Source organism: Epinephelus lanceolatus, chromosome 7 (genome assembly GCF_041903045.1).
Source record: "Epinephelus lanceolatus isolate andai-2023 chromosome 7, ASM4190304v1, whole genome shotgun sequence".
In the NCBI taxonomy this organism is placed as follows: domain Eukaryota; kingdom Metazoa; phylum Chordata; class Actinopteri; order Perciformes; family Serranidae; genus Epinephelus; species Epinephelus lanceolatus.
In genome coordinates, this window is record NC_135740.1 from 9046331 (window position 1) to 9058401 (window position 12071).

The following is a 12071-nucleotide window of genomic DNA, read 5'->3' on the forward strand; positions in this document are numbered from 1 at the left end:
CAAATCAAACTTAACTTCAAAACTGTTGTTACAGCAATAAAAAAGGCAAAAACAAAGCAAAAAAAATCAGAACAGAAACACTGACCTCTGATACCTTTAATCCTGTAAAAAGGAAAGAGCTTTTCTGTCAATGTGCTAAGACTTTCTGTTGGGTTCTTCCTATGCTTGTTTCTTTGTTTTTATGCTCGCCAATTTCTGTAAAGTACTGGCATTTTTATTTGCGACATTTGAGCTGATTACATGTCACAGCCATTTGTATCCAGAAAGCTGATTTCTGTCGAGATTACTATTTAGACTTAGTTTACAGCTCAGAATAATGTTTTTTTTTAACACTGTAAACAAATCATTGGCAAACTGTGGTAAATTATTCCCCTTATGTGCCCTTTTCTCCCCCCTTCATCAGTGATCCTGCCAGGTGTTATTATTTGGCCTCAATATGGAACTTCGGAGATGCAATTACAGAAAGTTAAATACTTTTCATACCCAAGTCACTTAACATATGTTTTAAAGTTCTGCAGTATAAGCTAGTGAGTCAGCCTTGAGTTCTGAATATTAACTGAATATCACTCTGTAAAAACCTTTGACTTTAACATAAGTCATTACACAAAGTGAAACAAGAATTTTAAATTTAGCTTTATCCAGTGTTCAGATTTTTGTTGTGGAAATGTACACAAATTATCACATATTCAGTTAGGTAATGCCTCATCTGTGTACGTAAATATAAAATTTTAGAACACTTGTAATATTGAAAATAAATATCTTTATGTCAGCAATCTACTGGGAAATTTCATGGTGGTATTTATTAATTAAACTCTGATAAATGAAATGATAAATTATTTTATTCATCTTTGTTTTAGCCATTTTCAACACCTTTTAATAGACCCGTTGTCTGTCTCCACTTATTTGGTTTTGTTTTCAATTAGTTGGAATAATTAAAGCAGCTGTTTAAAATAAAAAAACTATTTCATATCTGACCACACATACAGCAGGACTGATGGCATGAAGGACATCACCTGTGCTGTCTAGTATATCATATAAAAATGATTCTATTTTTCTGAAGTGTTTCCCATAATGTAGTCTGACTCACAGGATGTAGACTGGAGCTGTAATCCTGCCATTGGACAGCTGATTTCAGCCGGCATGCTCCTTTCCTTTCACTATCTGCATGTTACAGTTTCCAAATCACCTTCGCTACAAGAAATAAAAACACAACTTGTCAATGCGCATCAAAAAATTCCAAACTCCGTAACGCAGGACTCTTGTGATTGATGTTGATCCAATGTCTGACACGGCCAGTTGGAGTTATTTTGCCATATTTTTTAACTCTAGCAGCAGCATGCGCCAGTGATAGTGACTCCACCAATGTACTGATCTGTCACACTTTATTCAGCCTTTTGTGATATCATCGTAATAATGTTCTGTTAGAGCCACCTATAGCCAGTAAATCCACTGTGGTTTTTAGAGGTCCAGTGAGCTACTCCAGAGCTAAAATACACTTAGGCTTCACGTCAAGGGCACCGATTATCAAATTCTGTTTGTCTTTTTTTATTACTAAAAGGTAAATCACACAGTGACATACAACTGTTAATGTTTTTTGAAGCTTTTCCTTTATGAAGCCATTTTAATGACAGTGTTCACCTCCCCACATGCAAATGTTCCACATTCAACCTGACACTATTTTGCAAGAGCACTGTTGCTCCATCCTGGGCTCACTGCGGCCCATGATTACTGTGATTGGTTTAAAGAAGCAAAAACAAACCACAGCGTTTTTTCCCCCCCATGTAGCAGAAAGATAATAAGTGATTCCAGACCTTTCTCTGTGGAGATAGGCCTGGCTATGCAAGACTATAACTTATGATTAATATCTTCTTCAGTTCATCATTGCGTGCATTTGTTCCTTTTCAAGGTGTTGTATACATTAGCTTGAAATGATTCTGGGAAGACACTAACATAGTTTAGTGAAGTGAGTTGCAGCAGACATGTAGAACAGCCTAACTTAATAAAATTCTGTTTCAGTTTGGAGCCCTGCAGCACAGTCACATGGACCTGAGCAGCTCAGTCTGCAGCTCACAGCCGCCTCAACAGCTGCCTGACAGTGTGGAAGCTCCAACTCTGCTCTAATGTGTTTCATGTTTCATGACAGAATGTCAATGCTCCTTTTTGACTCCGCCACCTAAATTCACTACATGACATGAGGGAGAGAATTAACTTTTAAGAACCTGTCCATCTCGCATTTATTATTAGCAGACTCAAAATTAATATGTTGCTTTCTGTTCTGACTTTTTTTTCTCCTATGAGTATCTGGTCATAAAATGATGTGCATCTGTTTTTGTGTTTACTGAGGGTGGTGATTTTAATTATGTTTAAAGAAAAGCTGTCGATGTCATTATGCATAGAAGGCTGACTGTTCACCTCTTATATAATAGCAAATATCCACTGTCTTTGGGCTACAAAGCGGAGGAGGCGGAGGCAATCTGTAATGCTCAAACAACCCATGCAATGCTGCAAGAAACCAGCTGCTTACCAGCTTATCTACATTGTAAGACAGTGATACTGTATGCAGGGCAACTTTCTGGGAAACTGAACGATAGGACTGGCTTCAGGAACATTGTTTTTGTTAAAACTGAGAATAGTTGTGCCTGTGCCACAAATCTTGTGAAGACATGACAAACATTTATGGAAAGTTGGAATTGCAAAACAATTTGCTCTGGATTTCCAACTTTCCATAAATGTTTGTCATGTTCTTGCTTTAGGTTTCCTTTCCATCCACAACAAGCGTCAAACTGTTCCTCCAAATCTGAATTAAACATCATTCCTCTCTCCTTACACAACATGCCCTCTTCTGCTGTGAGAACCAACACTCCTCCATGTGTTTGCATTACTTTAGCCTGACAATCTGACACTGGGATTTCCTACAAGCAAGTGTAGTGTGTGGGCTGCTTTGTTGAGCTGAGATGTGCAGGGTCATGTGTGGATGCGTGGGAGGGAATGTACAGTGTCAGGTTCTAAGTATATTCACTGGTACACAAACTGAACTACCAGAAGTGTTGGCACGGCAGCTAAGTCAACTTAACTTAAGAAGAAATTATCACTCATATAAATGCACTACTCACTATTATTACAAACATGAATGTCTTTCTACAGCATCTCTTATAGTCCTGAGATCTGGGTTTCTCCACCTAGGAGGGCAACCCAGCACAGGAAATATGACGTTCTGCCTAAACTGCATGATCTGTCTCTGCCATCTAGTGGAGGATTAATATGACCGGCCCACAGGATTGATGAGACCTCCCTCCTGTTACTCTGTAACTGTTAGTTAGACAGCCAACAAACCATAGCAAAATAAACACATAATGTTATTTTAAAAGCTTTCAGTTTATCTTGTTTGATGTATTTTTCAATCATTATTTTTTATAGTCACCAAATAATCAATGAAAGACTGAAAGACAATGTTTAAAATTATAACACAACGAATTAAAAAAAGCTAGTCTTTTGACAGTTTTAGAGCACAATGCATTCAAGCTATGAAATACAAATTAAAAGAGAGGATTACCAGGAGACCGTGAAGGCAACAGTAACCATGACAACAGTACATACACAGAAAGCCCAGCCAGAGGAGCGAAGTTGTGAGCTGCATTTACTTTAACTTTATAGCGAAGTTAGCTGTTCAACTTCTGAGTGTTCGAATCAGGCGGTAGGTTGAATTGATTATTAACAATACATGAAAGAAGTGTGTTAAACAGTTAGCTTCATGCTAACCTGTACAGTATGTAAAGCCAGTTTGTTTAACACGAGAGACAGAAAGCCGGAGCAAACCTGTAACGTAACTGAGCTAGTTTGGCAAGTTAACAATTTAGCTGACTTCCAGAATAAAATGTTTTAATTTACAAACGTGATATGTTGTTAAAATACACGGAAGCTCATCTGAAGGAGCTGAAATTGTATATTCATCTAATAAACGTTTTCTAAACTGGTGCTACATTTTCTCATAAGCAGCTATCTTATGTCCAAAATCAGTCGGCTAACTATTTTTCAAAACCAGCCATACCATATAAAGAAGTTAGCATTAGACTACTTTATAATTCTTGCACAATTAATGTTTGGGAATATGCAAATATGCACCATTTTAGCACAATATAAACTAAAATAACAAACTAGAGTCTGACATTGGGTCTCTCTGCAAGAGGGTTTGGAGCAGTGATGTCAAACATACGACCTGTGGGCCAGAACAGGACCACTAAAGGGTCCAATCCAGCCCACTGGATGACTTTACACAGCTATTATTAATGCACTTGTAAAGGCTAAGAGGTGCCTGGTTTCAGGAACAAGTTTAACAGTGAGTATTGTTCATGTAAAATGCTGCTTCAGAGGCTTTTCACCCTGAGCAGAATACAGCTCTCTGTAATAACAGAGAATACTTCATACACTGTGTAAAGTATTAACAACCAGCAGCTTCAAATTGGAGTGTATGTGGCCCATGACCTAAAATGAGTTTCATACCCCTGGTTTAGAGGTTCCAAACATGTTATGGAATAAGATAATTCAAATAATTTAGTAAATTAAAAGATCTATACACCAGTAGTCCAACCTGCAGGTGTTTTGAATTTTGCCTGATTGGACCTCTTTTAGCCACCTTTATGATTATTATTATAACATTTGATGACAGCAAGTGTCTTGCTACATGTTTCCACCCAACACAGGTGTGTGTGTGTGTGTGTGTGTGTGTGTGTGTGTAGAATCTTTAATAATAAAATATATTTTAACCAGAAAATGTCCAGTCACAAATTGGAAGTTGTAAACGACATTTAGTGCTATCTGTTGAAATATGTCTAGAAGTTGACACTGACACAAAAAGCAGGCAGGAGCCCCATAGCTGAAGAGTCTTGACATCAGATAGTGACAGGTTAGAGGTGGGAACAGCCAGGGGTAAAAGTTTAAAGTGCAGTGCTTAACTCTGGTTTGCTTTGACAAACTTAAATAGTAGTAACCTGCAGCCAGATGAAACGCTGAGCCACTGCAGTGCCAGATGCCCAAAGTAACCTGAGAGATGTCATCACCACATCCCAGTAAGTATTTGTTATAGTGACATGTGTCACCTCAGGCATGTTGTTAAGTCAGTCAATGATTGATCATGTTTTCAACAGAGGGAGCAGAGATTTCTTCAGGCAACATTGTTTCAGAGACTGACAGTGCTGCCAAATCACATAAATCAGGTACAGCGGGCAGTGATTGATCTGTGAAAGAGACAGCAGAAAAACTGAAAATGTTGAAAACTAAATGCATATTTTCTTCATTACATTGTGTGCAGATATGAAGAGGAGGAGGGAGACTCGACAAAGCCCATTCAAAGTGCCAGACAGTAAAAGCATTTTCCTGCTGAGTGTAAATGAAAGAGGGGAGCGAAAAGAGGTTGGTGTTTGTTTGAGTACAACTGTGTGAATATAAAGAAACGTTTTCACACACACTGCATGATACTTGTGTGACACAGTGTCTGCAAAGAGAAAAAATCAATCACCATGTTTAAGTCCTGCTGCTGTTCTTTTTCATGTACAGGAGATGTGTAAATTCCTGTCTTTACCAATTGATGAGAAGACGACCCACGCTGCTCAAATGATAGCCAAGCTGGGGAAAGAGCTGGAAGAACAAGTGGAGGAGGAAGAAGAGGAGGTGGAAGAAAAGGAGAAGATGAAGAATCAAAAACAAATCAAGACTAAGACAGTTCTCCCTAAACAAACACCCAGCAGACATCAGCTGAAGATGGCCATGATGAAACGAGGTGACTGAAGAGAGGTGTAGACTGCATGCCATGGCTAACTTGCTACTGTAAATGTTAACTGTTGTCTCTCCTGTGTCTCCAGAAAACATTACAAAAGAAAGCAAACATGATTTAATCTCCATGGAACGGCAGAAGGCGGTGTTGGAGGTAAATGATTTCAAGAGCTGCTGTGATCTTTATAAATGTTTTATGGTGAACTTTCCCGGTGTTTCCATCATTGATAGTGCCATGAAAAACTATTGTTTTTACCAAGACATTGCTGTGTTTCTTGCTGGTATGGTGCTGTGAAAACCAGTTGTTTTTTACAGAGACGTCACAGCAATTCCTGCCAAGATGATGCCACCCAAACAGTTTTTGTACCTAAACCTAACCACATTAACCTCAGAGCTGTTGAAACGTAGAGAAATTAAAGTTTCAGCGTCCTGGCTACATAACAACGTACAAATGTAACATACTATGCATGGTTTGCAGGAATGTACAATGACAACATTTTTTCTGGCAATTGGGTTGTGGGTAAAGTTGACTCCAGAAGGAAGAATGTGTTAAATTAAAAAGTCTTGCTTCACCCTTCTGCTTCATTTTCCCCTATTCTTCTTTCATCAGTTATCTCTGATGACGAAGAGGTCTGAGATTTTGAGGATGGACAAAGCCATTGCAAAAGAGGAGGCACAGCTGAGGCAGCTTGAAAAGATTATTGAGAGAGACAACCTCAAATTTGAAGAGTTCCTCAGGGAGAACGAGAAGAAATCTGTGGAGGCCAGAACATTGTAAGAAGCATTAAGACATGTCATTTTGGCTTCACGTTGGACATTTAAAGAGTCACACTGCAAGTGGTTGTCTTTTCTTTGATGTCAGTTTTGAACAGGAGGCCAAGATCAAACAAGAGAAGAATGCAGAGATCAAGAAACTGACTGCTGAAATAGGGACCATACAAAGGTAGCACTCTGATAATGCTGTATAAAAAATGTATGAGAGTGCACATTACCCATGTTTTAGTGTGTAAACGATGCACTGACAACTATAAATAAGAGTGAATAAATTTGGAGGGACAGTGTTAAGTCTTGTGGATTTAAATCTAGTCTTCCTTTTTCACAGTGAAATTGCCAAATTTGAAGAAATCCTAATAGACTACAAGAGATACAAGGAGCTTCTGTTCCAGCTGTCTCCTCCAGAGTGGCAGGAGGCCCAGAAGACCAAGGCTTTGAAAGCTAAAGTCCTGCCTGGCGGAGACGCTGGGGACAAGCAGAATGGGGAGCTCGAGGGGTCAGCTGTTAAGAACGGCAAGTACAAAACGTAGTAAATTACCAGAAATAGATTATGAGGGCCACAGCATTGCAGGTTAATATCCTGATATTGTTGTTTTTAAAGGGACAGTTCACCTCCAAATCAAAAATACATATTTTCCCTCTTAACTGTAGTGCTATTTAGCAGTCTTGGTTGTTTTGGTGTGAGTTGCAGAGTGTTGGAGATATCAGCTGTAGAGATGTCTGCCTTCTCTCGCTTGTGATGCTTAAAGCACAAAAAAATACATTTGAAAAACTCAGCAGCAATGTTTCTTTCCAGAAATCATGACCTGGTTACTCAGGATAATACACAGACCTTGTTTTGAGCAGTTTCAGGACCTATTTTCTTCCACACCAGCCAACTGTATCACCGCACAGAAGGAAGAGTGCATCTACTGGTGGACAAGAGGTTCATGCTCATGACAGCATGAGATGTAAACATTAATTGTAATCCTTCTTGGCTGAGCTGTAACATTAACTAGCTTAGTGTAACTAGCCGTAGATGAGGCTTGCTTCTGCGCAGTTATATGGGTGATGGGTGTAGTTCAGCAGTTAGAAAATAGTTCCTACGTGAAACTGCTCACAATAAGGTCTGTGGATAGTAACCGGGTCATGATTTCTAGACAGAGACATTGTTGTTGAGTTTTACAAATATATTCCTTTGGTGCTTTGAGCACCACAAGCTGAGTGCCATCTAGTTCCATTACACTGGAGAGAAGGCCTACAGCCGATATCCCCAACACTCGGCAACTCACACCAAAACAACCAGGACTGATAAACTGCACAGCAGGTAAGAGGAAAAATGTGTGTTTTTTACTTGGGGATGGCAGTCTAAGGAGCGCTTTATTACAGTGAGTGTGGAAAGTGCTCGTTGTGTGATTTGAATGATACCATGAATGCAGGTTTGGAGGGCAAAGATTCCAGTCCAGGTCGAGAGCTGCCTTCCATGAAAGAGACCAGACCTCCCTCAGCCCACAGCGACACACAGTGAGGAAACACCAACACACTCTCCTCAGTCACAACACTGATGGTTGCTCTGCTGCATATTCAGTATTTATCTTTTACATTCATACGCAGTGATGTGGTGCTAAATAAGGCGGGTAATTCCTGACTTCCATTAAGTGTTTCAGTATAAGGCAAAAAAACAGAAATATACTACCTTCACCAATCAGACATATGTTCCTGTATAAAGATCTTTTTTTCCTTGTGGATATACACTAAGTTTATGTGGTCATTTACACATACTTTCACAATTAATTTTCTCTCTGTTGTAGCAAACAGCATGCTGTTATCAGTTGGAACATCTTGCAGTAAATTTGTTTAAAATCCTGTTTACATGCTGCTGAGAAAACTTTCTTCTGACTCCACACTCCTTCTTTGTCTTTTCAGGATCACAACCTCTAAACTGGATAGCGACAGCTCAGAATATGAGGTTAGTTTTCCTAAACTGGACATTCAGTTCTCTGACTTAACACCTCTTTTTATCTCTCAGTATGTATTTATTTATTTATTTTTGCAGTACTCACAGTGCCTGTCTTGCCCACCTTGTTTGTTACATCTGTAGGATGAGCCGGAGCTGTACTTCACTGATCCCCAGCAGCTACTGGATCTGGTGACAGAGCTGACAGACCACAACTTGTCCCTTATTCAGAACTCTACAAGGGTGGAAGAGACACTGGAAGAGCTCCGAGAGTCCATGGAGACAACCAGGAAGAAGATGTAAGGATCCTGGGTCAATGCTCTGTGATTCAGAGATTTTCGTTTTTTTTTTTTTTTTTTTTTTTTTTTTTTACTGTTGTCTTGCTTTAAAAGGGGCACTGGTTTGCTCTCCTGAACTCTGCATGTGCCTTATGTTTTACTTGGAGTTTTTATGTTTTCAGTTCAGTTTGTTTGTTGGTTTTATTTATCTGTTCATCAGCAAGGTTACAGAAAAACTACCGCTCTGATTTTCATGAGGGCAGGAGATATGTTAAAATGATGTGCAAGCAACACAAAAACAATGCCAATGTAAAAGTCTATTACAAACGGTCGCAGTTTCAAACGTTGTGAAAAGGTCGCAGATTTGTTAAGTTTCAGGAAAGACGAGCACTTTCTTTGTCTTTACGTACAGGATGTCTGATGTCAGACATCCTGTACGTAAAGTGCTCGTACTCGTACAAACGGTCGCAGTTTCAAACGTTGTGAAAAGGTCGCAGATTTGTTAAGTTTCAGGAAAGACGAGCACTTTCTTTGTCTTTACGTACAGGATGTCTGATGTCAGACATCCTGTACGTAAAGTGCTCGTACTAAAGTGCTCGTCTGACATAAACGTATGAAGTATCATAAAGTACCTTCACTAAGTATTTTGCGAAGTTATGTAAAGTATGTAAAGTCACCTAACTACGTTGACTTTTCGTTTCGCAGGGAGACAGACAGTGGTCTCCTGTGTGAAAGTCCATGTTTGGTTGACCCATCTACTACCTCTCCTGCCCACTCTATGTAAACTTTGTCACTCTTTATACTTATTTTGTGTGTCCACTACGACAATGGATCCTCGTAGACTTTGCATTGGCATTGTTTTTATGTTGCTAGCATGTAGTTAAGAGTTTGTGTCCATGTCACGTACATCTATGAGACTGGGCTGGGCATTTGGCCTTAGTGGACGAAAGACAATACATCCTAAAATCCAGTAAGTTGTAGTAACGTCTAATAGTGACAAGACATAGGCAACTGTAGAAATACGATGACTCTGTATCACATTCCACATTCATGGGTACCAATAATCCTCCGGAGTAGCCTGCACATGTAACTGCTCAAACGTCATACAGAAAAACAGGCGTTATAAAGTGCTTATTTTACATATAGTGGTTGTGGTAACAGTTATACACATCATAGAAGACTGTACTATTGGCCTTGGTGGATGTCTGCAGTCCGTGAATATCCTTTTGGTAACCTTGTTTTTTTCTGTCTGAAGTGAAAAGGACGAAGAGCAGCTAACACTGCAGATAGCCGACATGAACCAGAGAATCGACATAGAGAAGGCAAGAGGCGCGAAGCTCAGACAGAAGGTTCAGCTCCATGTTTCACTGAACACAGAAGACCAGGTAAGGAAGCAGAATGTGTTAAACTGCATTTTAATCCAAGATCTGAGCAACACACACCCAGACATCATGTACAGTGGCATTAGCAGTTGTAAGCGGTATCTGGTGTCATTATCTTCTCTCTTCATTTTTTTCCTCCTCTTTGATCTACTCCACATCCTTGTTGTGCTTGCAGGATGTTATGTTGGATGCTCTGGGTGAGAAGGTGGTAGAGGTCCATCGCTGCTGCGTGGATGACAGAATTACCAACCTCAGCACCTTGGAGAAACTGGCCAATATTGAGAATCGCATGTCTTTACTGCTGCAGGGCCTCGAGAGCATCCCTGAAGAGAACTTAGAGATAATGAAGAAGATCAAGGACAGTGAGAAGAGGAGCAGGTATATGTCTCAGTGAATTTACCTTCAAGAAAAAAATGGCATTCATCACAATATAGCTCCTGAAATGCATTGCATTGCATGTTTTTTTCTCAATATATTATTTCCAGACTTGATTTAATACAGTTTTTTAAAAAGAAACAACTGTCTTTCTACTGTACACCATGTTGCAGGCAGCGTGAGGAAAAGCTGAGAGAGCAGAGAGAGAAACAGAAGGAGAGGATGAGGAGGTACTTGGAGAGATCTCTGGCTGACTCCAAGAAAATAGTAAGTCACTTGCTGCATTTATAAAGTGTGGCTCTGGGTGAGTTAGGTGAAAACTGTTTAAATACATTACAGCTCACATTGAAATGAAAACCTGACTAAAACTGGGTTTACAATTAAAGTAACTTGCACATTTTCTTTCAGACAGGGAGAAAGCTCATGCCCAGATGCAAACCTGTTGCCCAGAAAGTCAGAGTCAGGAATGTGGACGACACCTCTGCTGAAGATGAGATGCATGCCTACCTCTTCAGCTCTGAGGATTTAGAGTAAAAATATGACAATTACATTAACAAAAAAAAAAAAAGAATAAATCCACATTAGCTGAAATGTTAACACAATTATTGCATGATAGTATGATGTGTGATAGCGTACGTGTATAACTTTATTTAATTGGATATGGATAGTAGCATTAGAGTTGTAACAAACATTTATGCACAAGGAACAGATGCACTGTTTTAATTGCTTTTAGAAATGAAAGCAATTTTTCACCTGTCCAGGAGGCTTGTTAAAAACAGAAGTACATCCATAAATACATACACAAAAATACATACACATTTAGGCTACATACAAAAAATACTGGTATGTCTACAGAGGTAGGCTATTAGGTTTGAAAACAAGATTGTTTCTCTTTTAGCCATGATTAAATTCCTCTATTGAAAACATTGGAAATGTGTAGCATTGTTAATTCAGTTAGACAGTTCCATAGTTTTGCCCCTTCAAATGGGCAGTTCACCCTAAAGTCAAAAATACATATTTGCCTCTTACCTCTTATTTATCACTCTAGATTGTTTTGGAGTGAGTTGCCAAGTGTTTGAGGTACCAGCTGTAGAGATGTCACACTAACAAAGGTTTTCAGTTACAAATCAAATGTTTGTTCGCATATTTTAATGTATTCATACAAAATGTTTTCTCACATTCATATATGGTGATACACAGCTACAATACTTGAACTTATTTTGTTTCAGCAGAAGTGTTTCATTAAAGGAGGGCTCAAATGATTTCAATAAATGTTCTGTATGTAACTTTTTATCATTATTAATGTTTTTTGTTTTTTTTTTTGCCAATGTAAAAAAAAAAAAAAAAACACACACACTTTAACCCGTCTTTCTCGTGGCCTACAACAGCCTGTGGACTCACCTCTCTGCAGGGCTCTGGACTGCGACCAAAATGGTCGCATATGCAACCATTTTTTGGGAGTGTGCAAGTTAAAATATCATGTGGTCGCACTCAGGCAAGTGCATGATGCAGTCTGAAGTCTCTAAGGTGACAAACAAAGTGACAGCGAGCTCATAA

General features: G+C 39.2%; 1 protein-coding gene across 1 annotated transcript; it reads left to right on the top strand.

Annotated features, from left to right (window-relative positions):
- Positions 1-3580: 3580 nt before the first annotated feature.
- LOC117261282 (cilia- and flagella-associated protein 100) lies at positions 3581-11800 on the top strand. Its single transcript, XM_033633638.2, has 16 exons — positions 3581-3694; positions 4982-5066; positions 5145-5213; positions 5309-5409; positions 5554-5776; positions 5859-5923; positions 6380-6543; positions 6632-6712; positions 6872-7056; positions 7962-8046; positions 8449-8491; positions 8624-8778; positions 10013-10142; positions 10315-10517; positions 10688-10781; positions 10923-11800. Exons 2-16 carry the CDS (start codon positions 5048-5050, stop codon positions 11046-11048), a joined length of 1743 nt encoding a protein of 580 aa, XP_033489529.2. The 5' UTR covers positions 3581-3694; positions 4982-5047; the 3' UTR covers positions 11049-11800.
- The last annotated feature ends 271 nt before the right edge of the window (positions 11801-12071 follow it).

Bases quoted from the DNA above. Each gene is read 5' to 3' on its own strand.
- LOC117261282 (XM_033633638.2), top strand. The intron at 8,779-10,012 runs GTAAGGATCCTG...TTCTGTCTGAAG, and splicing joins GAGACAACCAGGAAGAAGAT to TGAAAAGGACGAAGAGCAGC. The intron at 10,518-10,687 runs GTATATGTCTCA...ACCATGTTGCAG, and splicing joins GACAGTGAGAAGAGGAGCAG to GCAGCGTGAGGAAAAGCTGA.